The sequence below is a fragment of the Cygnus olor genome, chromosome 6 (genome assembly GCF_009769625.2).
Source record: "Cygnus olor isolate bCygOlo1 chromosome 6, bCygOlo1.pri.v2, whole genome shotgun sequence".
Taxonomy (NCBI): domain Eukaryota; kingdom Metazoa; phylum Chordata; class Aves; order Anseriformes; family Anatidae; genus Cygnus; species Cygnus olor.
In genome coordinates, this window is record NC_049174.1 from 6,748,025 (window position 1) to 6,770,637 (window position 22,613).

A 22,613-nucleotide genomic window follows, 5' to 3' on the forward strand; every position below is an offset into this window, starting at 1 on the left:
TGTCTTGCAGGCACACAGCCCCTCTGTTTCAGGCGCAGCTGAAATGGCAACTTCTTCCCCAGAGTCACCTTGAAAGGGAAGCAGCAGGTTCTCAGGTGTGACAGCCCGTGCTCTTCCTCCTTTTTCCCGTTACAGAGCCCCCCGTGCGTGGCTTGGTGCCCAGCCGTGGCTAAGCTGAGCTCCCCGTGGCTGTGCCTGCTGGAGGCCGGTCCCATTCCCTGCAGGCGTTGCGGGGCTGACCCTGGTGCCGTCAGAGCAGCTACGAAGACGTGAGTCCGCTGCTACTACTGCGAGGAGTGCCAGGCGCTGCTGGCTGCCTTCTTCCACGTTGCCATGCCAACTGGTCCCTGTGCTGAGCCAGATCTCTTTTTAAGCTCCGCTGAGAGAGAGTCTGTAGCCTGGGAGCTTATTTAGCATTCAGGAGTGCACAGCCTCTCTGTAACGGCTCCGAGGCACAGTCAGGCTGTCTGACAAAGGGAAGGAGCAGTCTTCTTTTTGGTTTTCCCTTCTCCTCCCAGATTTGCTTCTCAAGACGGGGTAGATGGGGAGAGAGACAGGGAGCACCATTCAGTGGGACCTCACTGAGGCACAACTTCCATGAAAACGAAAGGGACGTGTTGCTTTGGGGGGCATTTGTGGTGCAAGATAGATGTGTGTGAGATTATATAGATGCATTTGTATAGAGATACATGTATATGCACACGTTTCTTGGGTCAACTAACCCTAATGAGCTACTCTGTATTAAAATGGGAAGGCAAAGCAAGCTGGGTTTTAATTCAAGCAAGGAGCTCAAATGAAAGATGAGGAGGGAGCCAGGGATAAAACACCTGTCTTTGTCTTCCCTGCTGTTTTAGGCTGTGAGGTTAATATACAGAGAAGCAAGTAATCTTGTCTCACACGACATTCATATCCTGAATTAGGACAGCAAAACCAGTAGTTATGTACTGGTGCTTTGGCTTGGGTTCCTCCTGTTTGCTACTGGTAGATCAACTGCTCGCTTTAAGTCATTATAATGATAATTAATACAGGTTTGCTTGCCTTTGCCAGCCGAAGGGATGGAAATCAGCATAAAGTGGCTGGCATTAGCTGACATCTGAGCACGGCTAATCCAGTGCCTGTCCGCACCAGCTGTGAAAAGGTTGATCTGGAAATTCAAAGGCAAGGTTCAAAGCGAGAGGGCTGTGTGCTGGTTTTGACTCCATCGCTTGTTCTTCAGGAGATGCTGAGCAAAACATTTACATTTCCCTGTGCTGTTGTGCAGACCGACTGCGGAGCAGAGCCAATGGTGCTTGGAAAGCTCATTTTGAGGTGATGGCTTGGAAATGCAGTCTTGATTGTTTGGGGGGTTTTGTTGTTATTGAGTTCTTACTTGAGACATGCAAACAATGCAGGAAACTCAAGTCACCCCAGCTGTGTACGTGAGATCACATGCATGAGCTCTTCTCCTGCATGAGGCAAATACTGGCTCAAAACTTCAGCACTTCATCTTTAACTGCATGCAGTATGTGGAAAAGAATTGTGAGATGCCATTATCTCCAAGGCAGGAAAACCTGCTAACTGCTTTCCAGAGAGTCATTCTCATTCAGGACTGGCTAAATGGAATACTTCATGGAAATCAAATTCACTTAGAAGGAACATATACTTTGGGAGGGGAACATAAACCCCAGGTATTTCATTTTTTTGGTCATATTTCTTTCCTTGAGACTAATTCGTAGCAGCACACGACTGGTTTGGTGCAGGTCCCAGCAAGCCCTGCTGCCTGCAGCAGTTAGAAGGAAACTCGCTTACAGCCCGCGGGCTGCCCAGGCAGGTGCCTTGATGCAGAGGAGCAGGAGTACCAGCTGTCGGTGCTGCCTGGACGTGGCAGTCTGGCTGACTTAGCAAAACCGCTTGCATCCCCGCATGGGAGAGAAGAAAACGGCTTCAGCTGGAGCTGCAGTTTTTTCCCCAAAAGCCAGGGTCTGTGCCAAATCCAGGGCAGTGAGCCTGCACAGTGTTGGTGAGCTGGGAAGCAGCTGATCCTTTGCTGTGGCTGTCCAGGAGGTGCTTTCTCTTCCTTTCTATTTAAGAGCATATTGTCCTTCCAGACAATTGCTCTGTCAGCTCTTCCTCCTTCTCTTTTGCACCTTCAGTCTAGAGGAGTAGGCGCGTCTCTTTCCCAATCACTTCGTACAACCAGAGGTGTGGGCTAGCGGTTTCCATGGGTGGGCAGGCAGCAGGAGAAGACCATGGGAAGGGTCAGGGCTGGGACCTGGTCAGAGGTGGTGACCTGGCAGGGACAAGACTTGCTTCTGCTGGGATGCTGCCAGAGGAGATGGGGGGCGCAGAGCTTCTAAGCAGGGCTGCAGCTGCTCCAGCAGTTCACCCAAATCAAGAACTTTGGGATTAATTTGGCTGTGACATGGGATCTTCTTTATTTTGCCTGCCTCCAGGAAGGTTCAGCATCTTGTGTGAGTACACAGGGCCATCCCTTGCAGTCGGCAAGGGAGAGATGTCTGTCTGGGTACAGGCAGGGGCTCGGCCGGGAAGCGCAGCCCAGAAGAGATCAGCAGCACAGCTGCTGCTGCATTGCAGAGCTGCTGCTGGGGCAGGGTTTGACTGGCAGCGTGAGCCGTAGGGCGAAAGTGCACCGTATTGCTGCGTTCGGTGTTACCAGGTCCCCTAACAGGACGAACCTAAACTGTGTTACACTGGCAGAATGGTCTTTGGTTCTGCTGAACTGGGCACAACTGGAAGCCTCACACAAAGCATGCACGGGTTATTGTTAATGTTAATCTTAAATTCAGCAGAGCTTGTGTAGCATACTTTGTTGTGTTTTGTGTTTTTTTTTCCCTTCTATTTTAAAGATCACAGAAAGCACTGTAAAAACTGTATTAAAAAGGAGCTAAAAAAGAACTGTAGGGACATGTCCTCTCCTGCTGTAGGTTGCTGTAGCTCTACTGGCTTCTGTGCATTGTTCACTTATACTGAAAACAATTAGTTCTTAAAATTGTGCTTATTTAAAATGTTAACACGTACTGAAGTCCCAAACAAATACCGAATTAGAAATGAGGTACCTGTTCTGCATATTTACTCACACTCAAAGGATTAAATATCCGGTGCTTTGCTTTGAACCTGAAGTGGTTTCTTCCTGCATGAGTCCTACAAGGAGTTCTTTTTTTAATGAAGGATAAATATATCTGCTTATTTCATGCAAGTGCTGCTTTTTAGCTGTTAGCACATCCTGGGAAAGGCAGTGGGAGCTCTCTGCATCACCCTGGCTGGGGGTCTCACGGTGGCTGCTTCAGTATTGCACATCAGCTGTAAATCGCATTGCTGATGCGTCAGACAAACCAGAAGCGATTAGCTTTTCCCACCTCTGGCTTGGTTGGGAAATGCTGACAGTAGTAAATACTTTGTTCCAGACAGTAAACTTAAGAAGATACGACTCAGGGGATGTGCAGGGAGCAAGTATTTGCAGTAATGAGGGCTCATTTATAAAGCGTTGCTTTATTGTGCTGACATTTGTATAGCTCCTTTTTAACGACATTTCATATTTAAAGGGTGTGCATGTGCAGGAACCGATCCCTTGGCATTTGTTTTACAGGGGCTAGACAGCGTGGCAGAGGCCCCTGCCTGCTGCACGTGTGTTTGGGAGCTGGAGGAGGGCTCGCTGGAGCTCGGAGGTGCTCCCAGCTCCTCGCACAGATTTGCTGTTGGATTTTGCCACTTGCACACCGCTGAGGTTTGAGCTGCCTGTTCAGCTCTCGCTGGGAGCGTGATCGGGAAAACACCGTGGAGCCGAAGTAAAGGCAGAAGGTGTGGAAGCGGTTCAAGGATGGGCAGCCCCAGCCCTGGGCTGCTGCTTTCCTGACCTCTGCAGAGCAGCCGGGGCCACACGGCTCCTGCCAGCCATAGCTCCCCCTGTGCTTGCTCTTTTCACGTAGTCACTGCAGTGCGTCTTCCCCCAAAGGCAGTCCTGAGCCCCCATACCTTTGGGGTTCAGTGTGTCACACAATCACGGGGTTTTCTTTCCCAAAACGTGAGCCTTTTTTGACCTGTTCAGTTGGCGAGCTGCTAAGTCCTGCTGATTAATTTAATCTGTCACCACCCTCTTTGATGCTGCAGCAGCTTAAAGTCAATGAGTTTATTAGGGAAGTGATGCTTGTCAGTTGTGTTGTGGTTTCGTTTAATTTAAAAGCTGTTTTTCCCATTATTTCCCTTCATACCTCCTGCCAATTACAGTTGATATTGCCAACATCAAGATCAAGGACCTACTTGCGGCAAAATATTTGCACTCACAAAAGCCATTGGAGAGCAAATATTTGAATTCTGTAAAGCTATGTTACTGCTTTTTTTCCTTCAACCACAAGCACTAATCTGCTGGCATTATTTGTGTTTTATACGATTTATTCATACTGCTTCGCTTCCTACTGTGAATTTCTCTCTTAATCCAAGTATAAAAGGCAGTGCTTAGAGGTTTTAGGAATTGCAGTAATAAAGTCCAAGGCGTGTCTTCAGATTTTACATTGGAAAAACCACCAGCTGAAGCCCCGGTCTCTTTGCCTGTGTTTCAGCAGTCCCACCAGCCTCAGCAGAGCTGAGAGAAGTCAGGACTCGTCCTGAGGGGACTGCCTGATGCCTCCGAACAAATCCAATAGCTATTTGGTTTGTAGTCCTGCAGCACTGGAACTGCAGCACACAGGGGAAAAAAATCCATAGGCCCTGTTAGCTTTTCAAATTCTCAAAGATAGCAAATAGCCAGTGTTGGATCTTTCTTTTCTGCAGGGAATATGGTTGGGGTGTTTTGCCTTGCTAAGCAGCACAGGTTCCTCGGTGCTTTTGTTGTTAACTCGAGCCGGCTGTGCCAACAATTAGTGCTGGTTACCTTGGAAACTGCTCTGCACCCTGGTGAGGATTTTGACAGGCACATTTTGACTGAAATTGCTTTGTTTTCCCAATTCTGCAAGCACACATGTAGCTAATCCTTTTGCTGTGCCCTGCCTGTGTTCCATGCCTAAAACGTAGCAAAATTAGTGAAACATATTATTTTGTCTTTCCCATCTGTTTGCATCTTTCTTTCTCCCTGTTTTAGCCTCAGCCCTCCGTGAGCATTAATTACCCTTTGCTTTAAACAAGCTCACTGTTAATTTTCTTGGTCGGAGTCTGAGGGATGACATTGTGAATGCCTGGGAAGTTTCGACACAATTTTCAGTCTCCTCCCCTCTGTCCCTCCTTCCTGTCATCCTTTTCCTTCAGTTTTCTCCTGGAGCATTTGGTGTGCTGTGCAGTTCCAGCACGTCAAACCTTGTTTATGCCCTGGACGAGTTCTGCTTTGCAGAGCCCAGCTGGCTCTGAAGATCTGCTGCCACCGTAGCAGGGTAAGATAGAGCTGCTGGCAAGATAAAGCCTTGAGGGGCGATGCTGCTCCTACCTGGGAAGGTGAAATCATGGGGCACCTGCCTGTGAGGCAGGAAGATGCTGTGGGCACAGCTCTTTGGGAGTTTCTCCCATCAAACCCAGCCTTCAGAATAACACCACTGCACTGCAGAGAGAGACAGGGGAGGTATAAAAGAGGTACTGCTGGATGGGAGCTGTCAGAGCCTGAGCAGTTCCATGTAGGAAGGGGTGTTCGCAACCCATTTCCTCATTGGATTGAGCCTGAGGTTATGGTAGCTTGGAAGAGGAGAAAGTGCCCGAGGCTGGAGGTGAACCATTAGAAAGGGCACAAAGGGAACAGACACAGTGCATCGCTGCGCAAATCTGTCACAGATCTAATTTTTGCTCTTGCCATTACCGTTTCCAGATATTTCTAAGTTTTCGGGAAATACTTGGTGAAAGCTCAGACACGTTTTTAAAAGACTTTTGTGGCCATCCATACATCTGTCACTGGGGCTGGTAAATCTGTGTGTTAAACAACTTAATGGACTGGAAAGGTTTCCTGGGAAATGAAAGTAATGTCAGTAATGGATTCAGGTGCCAGCGGAGACATCTGCAGTCCCTTGATGACTGCAGCAGCATCAATAAGAAATGAAGGAGGGCTTGGAAATGACATTTTGGCCTTCTACAAGGTCTGGTCCCAGATCTCTGGCTGCGGTAGCCATCCTCTGGTCTGTAACCTTGTAACCGAGGGCCACCTAGGCTTTTGGGTGCTGCACTGCCTGTAACCAATGTGGGAGACTCAGTCTGCGTCCCGTACCGTGAGCAGCTTGGTAAAAAGGAGCAGCATTTCACTCTGCAAGATTGCCAAGGGAAACTGTGCTGCTGCTCCTCTGTTGTGCTGGAGCCATAGCTGGGGCCCAGGTCTGTGCTGCCTTTAAGAAACATACTTTTGGTGTTACTTTCCACTTGTTACTGCTGTTTCTATGGCACAAGGCAGAATCAGCCAACATCTACCTGGTTAAAGAGGGAAAATAAAACTCTACAAAAAAACTCTCTCTAACGAAGCCAAAGCTTATAGGCTGTGAGGAATTTGCCTGGCATCCAGGCTGGCTAACTCTCCTTTTTCTTTTTTTTTTTTTTTTTTGTTCTTTTATCATTAGGCTTCCTTGAACTTTAACTGAACCATAAGGAAACTATGAACAGTCTCAATAGCTGCCCTGTGAGGATTTGACTTACCCATTGGATCTGCTATTTATAGTGTCCATTAGTACAGAAATGTCTGTCCTTTTGCAGCAGTCATGTATAGCAAAAACACTGCTGTTCTGGCGAGCTGCCTGTGCCTCCTGTGTCACCCAAAATATCCATCAACAGAGTGCTCAAAGTGAGCCTTTCTTGATTTTAAAAAGGAAAAAAACCAACCAAACAAAAAAAAAACACAGGCCATTATATTTTTGTGTGTATTCTGCATAGTCTGAAATGACCATTTTTCAGGAGGCAACCTCTTACCCCCAGCAGCTTCTCCCTGTTGAACATAATGTTTGTCCCAGGCTAATTAAATCGGGAAGAGAGCTGAGAGGGCCTTGGAGAGCCCATCTGCACCCCAGAAGCAGGCTGGATGCAAACAAGTATGAATTCTGTAACAAAAAAGATCATTTTTAGTAGAGGTTTGTCTTACCTTGCTGGGAGGAGGCTTGTGGTAGCTTGGGGGATGGAGAGCAGGTGACCACGTGGGTTTTGTCTGGACATACTCCAAGGTACTAAATCCGGTATGTGTTTGCATATTCTGTATCTGAGAAACTAATTGTAAATTATTGAAATTAAGTATAATTTTCATGTGAAAATAAGCTTACAAATGGACTGGCGATCAGCGTGGGATCTTTCGGAGCTGTGGCCTTCCCTGCGAAGCTCGCTGCTGTCCTCCACCCTTATCAAAGCAGTCAGGGCGATGTGCCTTCATATTCTGAAAGAGCAGGGCCAGAGCAGGGGAACGCCACCTTTCAAAGGATGCTCTGTGGAGGGGAGGCTCGTTTCCTACCTGCACGTCCTGCCCAGGCAAGGTGCTGCAGCGCGCCAGCTGCGTGGTGAGGCATGGGAAAGGGCAGAGGCACCTGCAGGAAGAGGAAGGGCTGATCTGCAGGGCACATTCTCCCCCTTTTCTCCTGTGTTGCTTGTGCTTTGCAGTCTGCGTCTGCCTCGCAACACAGGAAATTGCCAGGACCTGTACGGATGGCAAGGAACTGTTTGTGTGCGGTCCGTGTAACAGTCCGTGAGGGTTTGTAAAGTATCTGTTCCCTGTTCCTCACAAGAGGAACCGAGAGGTGCCAAGAAGCACACCCAGCAAGCATTTAAGTGGGAGAAATTCAAAACCTGTATATGAGGTACAGGACACTAAAAGGCAGCCGGGGAGATTGATGGGTTTGAATCGACATGGCTGGTCTTTGGTGCCTACGACTAGCTGCATGCATGGCTTGATTAAGTTGCTTGATTCGATCTACATAACAACGAAGTGGAATCTCATTAATTTACTGAGGGCACGTTGTGCACCAAAGGGACAGAGAAGCAGAGCTGCCATGCCCAGCCTCCTGCTGATGCAGACATCCATATTGTGTAGTCCCTTTTGTGAATGTACCGAGCTCCATCTCAAAATCAGTCGAGTTTTCTTCCTTCTATGGGGAAATCTATGCCAGAACTTCACACCCCTGAGAGCAGGAAAACATCTGATTTCTAGTCTGAATTTATCCTTGGCAAGTTTGTGCTCATTTATTCTTGGACTAACAGTTCTCTAAATCAGCTTATTTTTTCGTTGCTCAGTGGTGGCTCTGACATATTCATCCATCAACTCTCACTATTGACTGCAGCCAATAACTCTGTAGTGCAGTCCCTGCCCTCCTGGCAACCAGTCAAGAGGGAAGTGAATTGTAAGATATAAATACCAACAATTATGAATGTTCTTTGCTAGTGGGTTGGTTTTTTAATATCTCATTACGTACTCAGTTTGTGCAAAAGAGAGATTAACGTAGCACTTTGTTTTTAGACAAACATGACCGTGAAAGTCGAGTAACTTGCATCTATGCCTCCTGGGAGAAAAAAATCAGCTTTTCTAAACGACAAATGAAGAGGAATAACTTCACGTTAAAAGCACCAAGGAATTCTGCCAGAAAGAAATCACTATTAATGTAACGGGCAGCGTCCCTTGTTAGGATGGTTTCTGTAAAGTTACATCTAGGGCGTTGATTTAAATGTACTTCCCCTTCCTTCACCTGAAGGAAGCAGTAATGGGTGAGCAGAGAGCTTTTGTTTCTGTCCTTGGGGGGTTGATTAATGGGGGCTCTGTCCACCCGTGGGGTGGAGCAGCACCAAAGGGTTCCTCACCACTCCTGGACCTGTTGCACACTGATGGTGGTGGGGAGGAGCAGAGCACAGGTCCCCTGGCAGCCAGCTCTGTCGATCATCCAGCGACTGGGAGCCACGACAGAGTCCCAGGTCCAGGTCTGCAAACCTGTCCTATGCTGCAGATGTTACCCACTGCAATCCGTTTGTGTGCTATTCGAGCTTTCCGTTGAAGAAAGCTTTATGTTGCAGTCTTAAAAGGGGTGAGGAGGACAAAGCCTATGTTTGTATCATATCGAAATGTTATTTGGCGCTTCTGTTTCAAGTCCCTCATCAGCATATCCTTAGATATGTCTGGGAAGTGCCTTTATTGCCTCTTAACTGCGTGCTGATGGGGAGGAAATGTCATCCAGAGTACACGTGAGAGTGACACTGACTCCATACATTAAATGTCAAGAAATCCCATTACTCAGCGGGCTGTTCTACCCCTGTCTGCAAAACAGTACATGGAGAAAAAAATTGCAAGGCATTTAATAAATGATCACCTTAAAATTTTGCAGTCGCTGCACATTGTCCCTAACAGACATAAGAAAGAGCATTTAATAACGATTTTTTTTGCATCTTCCTGCAAAGGGTAGCGTCCTGGTTTTCATAAATACTCAGCATTTTCCACTGACTATTTGGTCCTTCTATTTCATTTTTAATGATTTGCTTATATTTCAGGAAAAAGATTAACTTTTTCAAAATTGAGTCAGTCTCCATTCTTTATTTTTTGAGCTAATTTTTGCAATTTAAGAAAAACATTCTAATTAGCGTATTTTTCTTTGTTTTCTTTTTTCTGTTTTTTTTTTTTCCTGCTACCACAGAAGAAGTGTCTGCGAGGATAGTACAAGTAGTAACAGCTGAAGCTGTAGCAGTCCTAAAAGGTGAACAGGAAAAAGAAGCCCAGCACAAAGATCAGCCTGGACCACTACCTATAGGTAAAACAAGATGAAACTTATTGGAAATATCCTTGTGTCTGCAAATGTTATATGTATTTTAAAAAGAAAAATACAAGTGTGTATTCAAGTAGGTTATAGTCGTGGGTAAAGTAAAGGACCACATAATAGTGTTACCCTTGTTGCCCCACTTCTTCGTGCCCCTTTGGCTGTCTCATTCACTGTGCTCGTAGCAGCAGCTTTCCACCTGGTGTCTGACCCCCGAGCGGAGCAGCTGCGACTGTAGTTGTCGTTGGTTTTGTTATTGTTGTGTTTGGTGGGACCAAGCCATGCTCAGAGCCCCTTTGTGTTCAGCCCTGAGAGAAGAAGACTGATGTCTGAAGAGGCAAAGATTACGGGAGGGGCATGTAAAAAGACAGCGAGGTTTTGCTGGTTGTTGGTAGCTGCTCCAGAAGATGGAGGAAGAGCATCTCGACAGGAAGCAAAGAGGGCACCATAGAAGGGGATGGGAGAGGGGATAGTGGTCAGCGGGGTGAGAGGGAGGGAGTGACAGTGGATGGAAGCAAATGCCAGTGGTCCAGACTGGGAGTGGTACCACTGCCACTGGTCTGTGCTGCTTCCTCGTCCTCCTGCTGTCTCCTTTGTGGAACGTCTCTCCAAAATCCAAGTGTGTATGTATATGAGTAAGTATTCAGCCGTTCATACCTACAGTGCTTCCTCACTGCCAGAAAACTTCCGTGGTAGCCCCGAGCATGTACACCAAAGGCCAGAGAAAGGCCATACACTGTCCTCGGGTAGTGAATGTCTTGCAAGCCTTCCCCTGGGATAAGTTCTGCTGAGCGTGTGTATGTTGTGATCAAATCAGAATAATACCTTGTGGTATTTTCCCCACAGGCACTTCACTTTATTTGGTGCAGCAGCTGGACCCTGCTTAGGAATGAATTAAAGTCAATGAGTAATTAAAAATACTTGTTGTAAATCTGGTTCCCAAGGTCTTCTGCTTCATTGAATTAATTTTGAGCTGAAGGTACAGCAGAGAGATGTGTAGCTTGATAATTCCCTTCTTTACAAATGCTCGATATTACATGAAAGACCCCAATTTCACAACACATTTCATACATATTTAAGCCTTGAGTGCTTCACTGGGGCCTACGTGAAGCAAAATGAGTATTCAGTTACATCTGGTTAGGTAAGAGATTTTAAACATATTGGGAGAAGTACATCTACAGTTAGCAAATGCTGGTGTTACAGTTCCTGTGGTCAGTCACTATTACATGAATGCAGCTGAAATTGCACTGTAACGAAGATAGAAATACTCTGTCCCAGGACAAGCAAATCTTAAGGATAAGTCACATAGGTCTGTCTTCCAAACCACATTGACATCAATAGAAAGGAAGCCAGGACAATTCTTCTGGGGCTTCTGAAATTGGCCTTTCTATGCTTGGAAAGAAGCCCTGAATCATAAACTTAGATGTGCTTGTTGAGAGGTGACATTTGTAACACAGGCTGTAAAACAGACTTGTTACTTTTTTTTCCCTTTTATTCTTTTTTTTTCTTTTTTTTTTTTTTTTTCCAAAACATAGGTTAATTCCCAGTAGTGGATTTGGTTTTAAAGAAGAAAAAAAAATCTCAAAATGATTAGTATGAAATCAGATGCGGAAATTATGCTGAGTTCATTTAAGAAGCAGCTTGTTCAGGATTTGTCGTGTTTCTATTGCAATCATTGGAAAAACATCATCTGGTTTCAACATCTAGCCTTGTGACTGGGAATGAATCTAAAATGTAACCTAAGTGAATCTAAGATTTCACAGCACCTTGCTCAGCTGAATCATTAATAAGTCATGGCTGATGTAAGTTCCTTGTGCTGATGTCTTTTGTATTTAGATGAGGAGTATTTGCATGTATTCTGTGATTAACCTTGAACTCAGTATCAAGAAAAGAAAAAAAGCTTGCAGAGTGTTTCTTGTTCATGTACTCAAGGTAAACTGAAGAGATTAGTTTCTCACCGTTACAGTTAATCAGCCTGAATTTATAAAATCTCTCCTGCACAGATGCTGTTTTGTTGTTGCTTTGAATAACTGAAGGCTTTTTAAGTGGCAACACTGATCTAAACAATGATTTTGTACTTCATTTCTGTATTGTACTCTGTGACCAGAATTTTGAAAATAATGCATTTCATCTGAAAAAATAAATCCTTTTAATATAGCTTTAACAATCCAGGTAAAGAAGGGTCTCCTCCTGAAAATCCCTGGTGCACCAGTCCCCATCAACTAATTCTCTCAGCTGGGCAGCACAGGCTGACTGCAGCTTGTATCAAGCATTGATCTCCTGGGAATTAATTGCTGTATCTTGTTTTCATTGTTTGATTTGCAGCAGTCGAAGAGTCAGCCAACCTGCCTCCTTCCCCGCCTCCATCACCAGCTTCTGAGCAAACTGGAGCTCTGGAGGAAGGTAAGGGTCTCCCGGACCTTGCAGTGTACAGCTGTCAGCAGAGGGATGAGAGAGAAGTCTAAAGGAGGGGGAAATCAGAAAATGGTGATACTTACTGCAGCTTCATATGGAAAGATAAGGCATTCCCCTCCAATAACTCCCCATCTGCAAACCAACTGCAATGCATGGATGAGGTAGACACATATGCACAGAGGTAACTGACAGCCAAAGTTAAGTACATCCATATTAAACAACAACAACAAAAAAATGGTGATGATAACTCTCTTATCCGTCACATGCAACATGAGCAAAGATGTCTGCTATCCCAGTGTGCTCACCAAAACTGTGACTCAATATAGGTAATTTTTGTTTTCTTAGGGTTTGTTTGGCTTTTTTTTTTTTTAATAGTTATTAACTTTGTATTTAGAATCTTAAATGCATGAAAGTGAGGAGATTCAGAGTTGGATCATTTTGTTGGTCTTCAGCCTGTAATTCATGCTTCAATGCCTACGTGTATTGGGGGTTCTGTACGCAGAGTGTGGGAGTCAAATTCTAGTCTCACTAAGCAAATTTGTACTCTGTTCTGCACCATGATTATTCGGTTTCAGTAGCCCATGATCTCTGCGTTTTCCTCCTGCTAAAATCCCCTTCAGCAAAGAACTTAAGCATTTGCTTAATTTTAAGCAGAAGTCTAAATCCCAGTGAAGTTGTCACAATGGTAAGGATATATGTCAATGCTTTGTTCAGCAGCAAAAGAGTGCTGTGTCAAGGCCATCAGTATAAGAGACAGCAACATATCAATACTGAGCCATGGCTTGTCAGTCTGAGGAAGGTATTTGGGTTCAGAATCTCCAGGGGACTGTCAGCTGAACTCTGCCACGTGAACAGCATTTTTGTGTTTCCATTTATTTCCTTCTTCATTTTCTTCTTGTTTTCAATAAGAGCATGGAAATAATTTATCATCATCTGCTGACCAAACTTTGTTAGTATTTTAACACAGAGCTTCTATTAATCTTGCAAGTGGATAGTTCCTGCTTCGTGTGCTAACATAGTCTGACTCTCAGTTTATCAGGGCACTGCAATTCAGCATTTTCAATCCTTTGGTCATTTTTGAGATAATGCAATTACAGACTGTGCTAACAACAACATTTGACAGTCCACTGTATTGGAAATACCCAGTGTACGTGGTCAGTAACCAGGATATAAAATTTGATTCATTGTGTGGTTGGTTTTTGTGTGTGTGTTTTGAATAAAATACTCCAATAATTCTTGACTTATCACCAAGAAGTAATGGCAATCAAAACTACTAACTGAAAAGGAAGCTAGTAGGGCATTAACAAATGCTTTTAGGATTGTTACCAAGGTTTTCACCACTGTTTTCTGTTTTTGTAGAGTTCACTTGAGTAGTTCAGCATATGCCTTTTGATTTTTCCTATTACAATAAAGGGCTTGTTCTTCTGCTTGAGGCAAATGTCAGGTTCTTCGATTACTCTTAGTTTAGGGTCAGCTTTAAGTATTGGCAGTATTATTTGTATGTATTTTAGGATTTTATAATGCAAACATATTGATTAATTGACAGGAGGTTAAAAACTGTCCCCTAGCACATCTTGCTGCTTAGTACCAAGACAAGAAGGTGGCAAAAAGCTATGTAACTTGACTTTATTATCAACTAGCTACAGGACTGTGGTGTTCCCAGTGTGTATATGACTCAGCACATCACTTAATGTTGCTGTTTTTCTCCTTCCTTGCATGTAGAATTAATTTAATAGCACTTCAGTTGCTTTTGCCCAAAGTATCAGTGTTGTCAACTTTTAGTGTAGTTAGTAAGCCAGAAGAAACACAAAATCTTGTGTTCTGCTCTGTGTTAGATGTCATCCTGATTTTCTGTGGGTAAGTGGAGCTTTTGCTGACTTGAGGGAGCCAGTCCTGTCATTTTGATTCAAGCAGAGCTCCCATTCGGGAGAGTTTACCTCATCAGGTTTTGACCCAATTTGTACTGTACCTGCTTCAGCCTTCTGTTTCCTATACCATCTGGCTATCCATCCCCATGCACCTTTACATTGTCTATCTTTCTGCTCAGTAGCATACAATTTATGAATTTAACTCAGTTCTAAAGTTGTTGAACAAGAAAAGGCGAGTATTTGATGTGTGTATCTGTCTCAGGCTTCCTTCATCCCTCTTCTCTCAGAGAACATTTTCCTAACACGCTTGTCAGTGTGTGTTGCATTGCACTGAATCCAAAAGAGACTTCCTTCAGTCATAGTCAGAAAGAAATAACTGCTGTAGACATGACAAAGGTGGATGTGGCCAGCCATGCAGCAAACACAAATTAAAAGGAAAAAAAAAGGTAGAAAAGACAGAGAGGTTTGTGGGTCAAGTGTATTTCATGAGAGTAAGGAGTCAGTGCATGTAGGTTTCTTTCTTTCATTTGGCTGCAGAAAATCATTCAGATGAGCCTGTTCCTTTTTACTGCTGCAGAAGGTAAGATAACTAATTTGCCCTATTGACATTATTTCATTTATTTCACCTACTGTAACATAATTTTACTCAGGAAATGAAATTTTCCCTAGCACTGTCTAATACTTTTATCGGTTGTATCTGCTCATTCAGGGCTGATGCAGTGTTCTCTTGCAAACTTGGCATTTCTTTTGTGCTCTGCATCTTTTGACAATGGTTAGAAATGTCTTCATGTGAAAAATCTTCTAAGTGTTACAAGATAGCAGGATGCCTTGAAGGACTGCCTTCCATTTTGAAATAGGTGTTTCAGGATAAGCTTTATGTACCAAATAAGAACACTGCAAATTGAAAGGAACCAAGTGTCCTAAAAAAAAATCCATTTACAGTAAAAATTATTTCACGAAAGGCATTTTGAAAAGATACCTGGAAGCTCAAGCTGAGTTATCCTTTGTGAGAAGTGATTTTCATCTTGGTCTTTAGAATACACTGGGAATTTTTCCCACACTTTGACATGGAAACTATTAGAAGGGACTACAACAGCAAAGGAATTTTCTTGTTGCAGAAATAAAAGCATATACTTCTTTAAAGAATGAATTGTCATGTTAATGGAATTATCTGCAGTAAGTTTGCAGATATCTTTACTGAAACTGATAAATGATGTAGATGTGTGATAGACACAGACATAATAGCTCCAGCTAGACTTTGCGCTACTAATGATTTTGGCCCATCACATTTCTGTGCATTGTGAGCATCTTTACTGTTGTCAGTTGCTGTAGTGTTAAGGAGCAGAGGCAAGGCTTGGTTGTTTTTGTGTGCTTTTTTCCCCCCCGCAACCCATGCAGAAGCAATTTTCAGCCCTGTTCGCATCAATATAGAGAAGTCCTGGAGTTCCATCTTCATTCCTGGTGCATTTTACTTCTGAAGAGTCCCTGGATAAATGCGACCTACAGCTGGAAGGAGAGCCTCCCCTTTTCCAGTTGCATCTCCATCTCCATAATGCACCGCCTCCTCCTTCCCTGTTCAACTTCTGACCTCTTCAACCTCTCTTCTTTCCTCCACAATGCACCAGTTCCAGCAGAAGAAATGGCAAGTGCATCGCACTGCTTTCTGCTCTTGCTCGCAGTGATACATAAACTAGCACGAGGGCACCCTGCACAGAAGTGGGAGTTGTAGTCTTGAATGTTCTCAGGTCTAGGAGGGAGCTGACTTCTGGTCTGTCACATGCTGAGACACAGCTTCACCCTCTGGAATGAGCCTCTTGCAAACAGTGAGCCACCTCAAATCCGTCACTGAATTTTATAGAAGCTTATATAGAAAAGAAATCTGCAGGTTTTGCATTGCAAGTGGATTAAGATGTGAAGACGCTTTGCTGCAACCTTATTGCTCACTCTTAAGTACTAGGAAAAAGGCAGGGAGCTCAGGTTCAGTCCTGTGTTTAGCATCTCCTATTTCAGTGCTCTGCAGGGCTGCCTGCTCAGCAGAGACAGGTGATGGCTTATCTTTCCATACCTAGCTTTTAAACATGCATCAACCACTGAATCTGTGGTTTAGATTCCACTACAAGGGTGAAGCCTCTAAATTATCTGTAGTTCAAGGCGCTCTTTGTCCCCTGAAAGAAATTGTGAAAATAGTTCTCTTAAGTTCTATGGGGCAGTATTTGTGTATGTGCATAGGTGTGCATAGCATACATTCATTCCTGGCCCACCTCCGGGCTGTCACAGATTCTTAAACATGGATAATCATCCTTTGGCAGCGCAGTGAGACATGTTGGAGTTTCTAATATTACATTTGATGAATATACATATATTTTTCTGCATTGATTGAGCCTAACTGGGTTGAAGTTACAGCATCCTTTTCCAAGGCAGAAGAAGCAGATGTCATTACACTACAGGACACTTGCTGCCACATTGCTGAAGAAAGCAGAGGGTGCCTTTTTATTGAAAGACACAGATGCTGTCTTGTTCTGGTGTGCTCTAGAAAGAAACTTGAAACTTACTGTTATATTCCAGGAAGAAGCTCAGAGCTCTTATAGATGGAATTGGTTTGGTCACAATATTCAACCCGATGATACAGATGGTTAAAAATCACCTTCCAAGACTTGGGTAATGGTAGTAACAGCAGCAATCATGAGCTTTCTTGGTTCGGGGTCTCACAGAGATGTGGTTAATGTCAGTTATACTGTCTGTGTTAGAGCCTTGCTTTCCGACTCAGTGTTTTGGATCTGAGAGGAAGGTTTTGGAAGCTCTTTAAGTTGTAATTGCTTGGAGAAAGGCCAGTCCAGAAAGGAAAGGTCCACTGAGCATGGACTCCTTCTTGCAGCTAGTAGGAAATCCAGAGGGTTAGCAGCAGCAGCTGCTAAAGGCACCAAGAAGTCACAGAGAAGGGAGTTTAAATGTATTTTCTCTAGGATTAGAAGTTTTTAGTTTTTCATGGCTCAGTTAGTAGTCTGAGAGCGCCTTAGCTTGCACAAGCTCTCAGGTCTCCCCTTCAGGTGTGTATGGGTCAGATGGCAGGCCATTCACTTTAATTGTGCTCTATTTTTTTCTTTGTCTTAGAAAAACAAACCCAAGCTCCCCCTCGCTGTAGCTGTCAGTAGCTGGTGTAGTCCTGAAATGATTAAGTGATTATCTGTGATGCTGTAGTGACGGGTGAATAAAGCTGTCATTCTGAAGTATTGGCAAACTCAGAGGTGGGAGCTAGTTGACCAACAGAAACATGACACAACAGCATTAAATACAGGACTAACAGCGTGCTGTGAGCAGCTCTGCATGGCCTTTTTCAGGAAAAAAGGTAGCTAGCAATTAGAGGAAGGCTTGGTTGTTTTTTTTCTTTGTTTAAATGATACTTAGTTATAGGAAAAGGAAAGAAGTAAGTTTGAAATAGATATAAATGAGAAATAAGATCGTCACTGACAAAAAGCAAACCACTTCCAATTAAAGGACTTTTTTTTTTTCATTTACGTCTTCAAGTGCCTCACCCAATGACTGCAAAGGATACAAGTGTGTCAAGATACTTCAGAAGTTTCTAAAACAGTCACTCCAGCTGTAAAATACATATGATTCTCAATGCAAGTTGTGGTTTGTGTACAATATGTATTCCTCTAAATACTGAGTGAATAGTCTTGAAATGCATTTATTTCAGTAGGTTTCCAGTCCCCAAACCCTGCAGGAAGTGCCACACACATGGCCCCCATGTTAAAATGCACTGCCCATGCCTCCATCCAGCATCAGTTTGCAGCTTGCCTGGTTTCATCCACTCTGCAGTATGACACAGTGGCTAGTGTTGCTAGTGCATGCGTCCATCCTGTCTTGTCTTGTCTCTGTCTGTCTGTCCTGCAGTTTTTGTCTGTGTGTGTCTACTTGTAGATGAAGGGGCGGAGGATAAGGTGGGACCGCTACACCACTGCCCCGGCTGCGGGCCCGCTGCCAGCAGGGAGTGGCGTAAACGCCTGGCCCCCTCCATCTCAGTGTCTGTGCCTGATGATGAGCCCTACAATTCGGATGAGGAGTACTATGAACACCCTTTGTTCAGCTCGGAGTGGACTGGCTCTAGTACACATCCCAGTGCCACAGTGAAGAGCACAGAGGTCTTGTTGGGCCATGATGAAGGTGAACTGAGCATGGTCCCATTTTGTTCCTCTTCCCCTCTCCCCACCTGCCATCCATTCCATTATATATGTGCCTGGGGTTGCTGCTTTCTGGGGAGGGAAGATGTGTGTTCTCCCCACACGGAAATGATGCCCCTCCAGAGTCTCTCCATCTCAAAGCAGAGCTGCAGCATGAGCCATGAATGCAGCTTTGGGGCCAATGAAACCATGGTCCCTGCTCAAACAGGGCTCTCAGGCTACTGGCCTGGCTTAGAGCAGACGCGAAATGACCAGCTAGTTAAAAGAAGCATACGATCATTTGTTCTGTCCAGAGAACCACTGCCAAGAACAGTGTGCAGAATAGGCCAAAAGATTGTTACTGGAGGTAAGTCAGCTGAGTTGGTAACACAATGGGAAAAACCTCATGCCTATACCAGAGTTAGCAGTGGAAGATCTTTAATTCTCCACTAGGCAAAGGAAAACAACATTTTCCCCAGTACACACTGGTGACTTAAGGCAGTGCTGGGTCATGTTTGATCTCTGGTTATTTTGTGGCTGCGCCCAGTAAAACTCTGTCAACTGACTGCAAACAAGGCAGACATTTTAAGAAGTTCACTGTTACTGCGTTTCTGTACCCCCTCTTTCTACGGCCTGAGCACATCAGTAAGTATTATTTTAGCTGTGGGGGTTACGTAAAAGTCAAATGTTTTTTGAGGGATCAAGGGAGAATCTATTTCAGTGACTAGCAGGAATTCTGACTTCTTATCCAAGCAAAATGGATCATGTTTCATCACACAGCATTTGATTAACTCAATCCTGGGACACAGGAGGTTAAGTTAAAAACAGTACTGAATTCTGTAGGGATTTGTGCCTCAGGACAGTAGAGGTATGTGACTCAAAGAGCTCATTGGGGCATTTCAAGAAAACCGGAGTTGTCCAGAGTTAATAGGATAACGTAGCCCAGCACTGCAGCAGCACCAGAATGAGATCAATGCTAATAACTGCAGATTGTTCATGTCAGGATGTCTGCCTGAAGCTGGGGGAGACAGAAAATGGCAGGACGGCCTTGCTGTAGCTGGGTGCCTGTATCTGTAATGAAAACTTTCCTGCACTGTTTAGTTCAGGAGCAGCATCGATTTCAGTCATATGGCTCCATGTCTAGTGAAATTGGAAAATAGGAAATAAACTGGTTTATCAGTGAAAAGGTAGGCATTATGAACCCACACCCCCCCCCCTCACTTGCTGCTTGTGCGTAAGCAGTCTGTTTGGCACAAAAGAGTCTGCTGTCCAAAGGGAGTCTCTGTAGGATTCCTTTATTAAGGCACCGATAGCTTACTGCCATAACATGGAAAAAAAGGATATGATTCAATTGGTACAAATGAGGTAAGTATGTTTTCAGGAGAAAAATATCATTGGAATACTGAATACTTAATCTAAGGTGAGGCAGAGCTAGGAGCAGGTGCAGGGGAACATGAGAAGGATGTCCAGCTCCGATCAGCAGTCTGCCTAGGCAGTTAGCTGACAGCAGCCAGCAGCATTTGCTTAGAGAAAACACAGGAGCAGTGCAGTCATATAACGATGCTTTCCCCAAGGATGCGCTGAGATTCCAGTTTGCAGCTTGGAGATGATGTCTTTTTTCCAGTTTCTGAGCTCAGGCAAACTTTTAATATCCATAGCAGTGTTTATGTGTGTTTAGTTGTTTGCCTCTGTAGATGTGTGCTTATCCATTCTAGAAAACACTTTCATCTGCAGCTATTGCCAGGGCTTTTACGGCAACTGCAATGAAGTCCACTTACTTCATGCAAGTTCTTTTTCAATGTTTCTTTTCTTTTTAGTGTCTATATTCTCAAAATGTTTATCTTATGAGCTGTAATAATACTGAGAGAATCACAATGTTCTCTTTGCATTGGTATTCAGGATGGGATTAATCTCTCCTGATTTTAACCATTTCAGAGCTCTGTACCTCTATGTATAATAACTTGCCAAAATGGGTATCTAACATAACTAAGATGATTTGCCCTCCTAAGGCTTTTTCTTCCACCACGCTAGAGGAAACCTAGACAATTCTTTGCAACTGGATGCCTAACCTTTAGACATTTCAAGCTAGGTATGCAGAGCTTTCAGCTAATAAAAAAAAAATGGAAGGGAATTATTTCTGCTTTGGTGAGTAATTAGTTATAATCACGTGGCATTGAGTGAAGTAACTGCCATAAAGATGAGATAAAATGAGACGCTTTATTTATTTATTTTTAACTGAAGGGAATGCACACAACTACATAAAATTGGAAAAAGAGAAGTAAAGCAAGTTATTTGAGTAGGGGCCTCTTGTAGCTGGATACCTGCTGTTGTGCTAGGCTGCTTTTACAGTCTGCCTTTGAGTAAATATCCCTGTGACACTCAGGCATTGGTTCAGTTCTGATTCTGAATCTTTTGGCTTCTGTGCATTTAAGATACAGCATCTAGCCCTAATTACATGTTTACATGTTAATAATATTGTATTTAACAGTGGTATTTTCTTAGCCTCAGATAGTTTTTATGTTCTGTTAATCACTTTCTAAAGGCCATAACTGAAGTGGGTGGTTGATTGGCTAGTTTGAGCAGCCACTTCATTCGCAGTCTGATTCGGCAAAATCCTTAAACATGGGACGTACTTAAAAACCCAGAGAGGTCATCAGGTTGACTTCAGATTGGTTGGTGGTCAGCTACTTAAGTATTTTGCTGAATCAAAGGTTTCATGCTTAATACTACTTTCCAGTCAGAGGGGACACCAATGGAGCAAAGTACTATTCAGTCTGAATAGCATTGACAAGACTTCAGTCCAGAAAGGAGACTTTCTGCCATGGCGAGAGTAGAACGAAGACCACTGTTGGCACTAGTATACTGATCCTAACAGCCTGTAGGCTGAGTAATGTGTTCCAGAAATTCAGATGAACAAATAGTTATATTGCACTCACTGATTTCTCTAATTTAATTGGTGATGAGGAGCCTGGGGGCTAATGAGGGAGACAGAAAAGCAAATGAAGAGTCCTTGTGTTAAACCTGTGATTTGCACATAGAGTTCAGACCTCATGCAGCCTAAGGGAGAAACAGTTTATAAACCCATTCAGTGTAAGAATCTTGGCTGAATTCTTGTGAAACCGTTAGTTACCAGCTATGTTCAGGGCTTATTAAGGCTGTTCAAGTGGCTGAATATTTTGCCAAATCCAGGACAGACTTGCTGGCATTTAGCAGTCATTATCACCAAGGTCAATGGAAAGAAATTAATGACTCATACCTTCCCCCACCTCAACTGAATGTCTTGTACTGGATTAAACAGCACATCTATCAGAAAAAATCAGCATACTTTCTGTGCGCATTGATGCATTGGTGTTGTCAGAGCCATCCATCATTCAATATCATCTCCATTTGCAATGAATATTTGACTCACAGCCATTTTTGGAAGAGGTATACCTATAAAACACTTTCAGCTCTCATCTTAGAGCATAAATATGCTTTGCTGGGGGAGAGGGCTTTTTTGTGTTTTTTCTTTTTTTTTCCCTTGGGAAAATTCAGTTCCATTGTGATTAAAATGGGCTGGATTCTAGCAAACCTTTGACACACGAATCTGAATTGTTCAGAGCTGAAAGTGTTACATAAAACCAGTCCTGTTGAGCTTTGTGCTTGGTGTTTACTGTTGGTGTTGATGTCACCTCCTTTTTCCATCCCCAAGAAGAAGAACCAGTAGAGAGTCCAATGGCTGTGGAAGCGAAACCTGCTGCTCTTCCTGGGAAGCAAGTGGGGAAAGAGCACGGGCCTGTTGAGCCTTCAGACCAGGCCAAGGGCCTCGGTGAGGGTCAGCCGGAATCTGGTTTGGAGGCCAAAGTGTGTCACGAAGACAAAGTGCCAAGTGTGGCATCCAGCAGGGCGAGTGTAACAGTTGTGGCGGAAACGCCTCTGAAAGACACATCCCCTTCCTTGGCTGAGGAAGGTGTGTCCTCCCTAGGATTGCATGTGTTTGCTGCCAGTGAATCCTCCAGCTTTCTCCAGTGCTTTCTGAGGCTGCTTCATTTCCTGTTCTTCCCATTAATCAGTATGACTGCTCTTGTTATTATGCTTGAAGAGTGTGTAGCAGATATTATGATTGCATAGGTGCTGTATGACAACATGGTTTCCCACCACTGCAGCTGATTCCTAATTTTTTTTTTACTTTGCCATGATACAAATGCTTTGCAGCTAAGCTGATTCCTCTGCGCAAGGCTTTTTCCCCCCCATCTCAGGTGTGTTTGCCAGTCACATTGCTAATCTGTGTATATTTTTTTTTTGGTGCAGAGATTCATCTGCTTTTCTTTCAAAAAGTAGATTTATTGACTTTGACTATGACATAAAGAGGCTTAAACTGTAGAAATGTTTTCATTTGCAGCGTGCAGTATTTTTTTGTGTGTGTGCTTCAGCATTCTGGTTTAGCTTCCCTAAAGCTATTGCTTCTTATGTCATATCCTTGCCATTCATTGCAGTCCACCCCTTCTCTCCTT

At 43.9% G+C, this 22,613-nt stretch overlaps 1 protein-coding gene across 32 annotated transcripts in view; it reads left to right on the top strand.

The window, feature by feature from the left end:
• Window positions 1-22,613, top strand: part of MAP2 (microtubule associated protein 2) — a 197,092-nt gene that overhangs the window by 137,869 nt on the left and 36,610 nt on the right. For 17 of the 32 annotated variants that reach the window (XM_040561014.1, XM_040561021.1, XM_040561023.1 and 14 more), the window contains 3 exons: window positions 9,558-9,671; window positions 12,003-12,080; window positions 21,812-22,069. In XM_040561014.1, the coding sequence (XP_040416948.1) occupies window positions 9,558-9,671; window positions 12,003-12,080; window positions 21,812-22,069 (450 nt within the window). The remainder of the gene's footprint in view (window positions 1-9,557; window positions 9,672-12,002; window positions 12,081-21,811; window positions 22,070-22,613) is intronic. The other 15 variants (XM_040561032.1, XM_040561038.1, XM_040561039.1 and 12 more) reach the window with 2 other exon arrangements.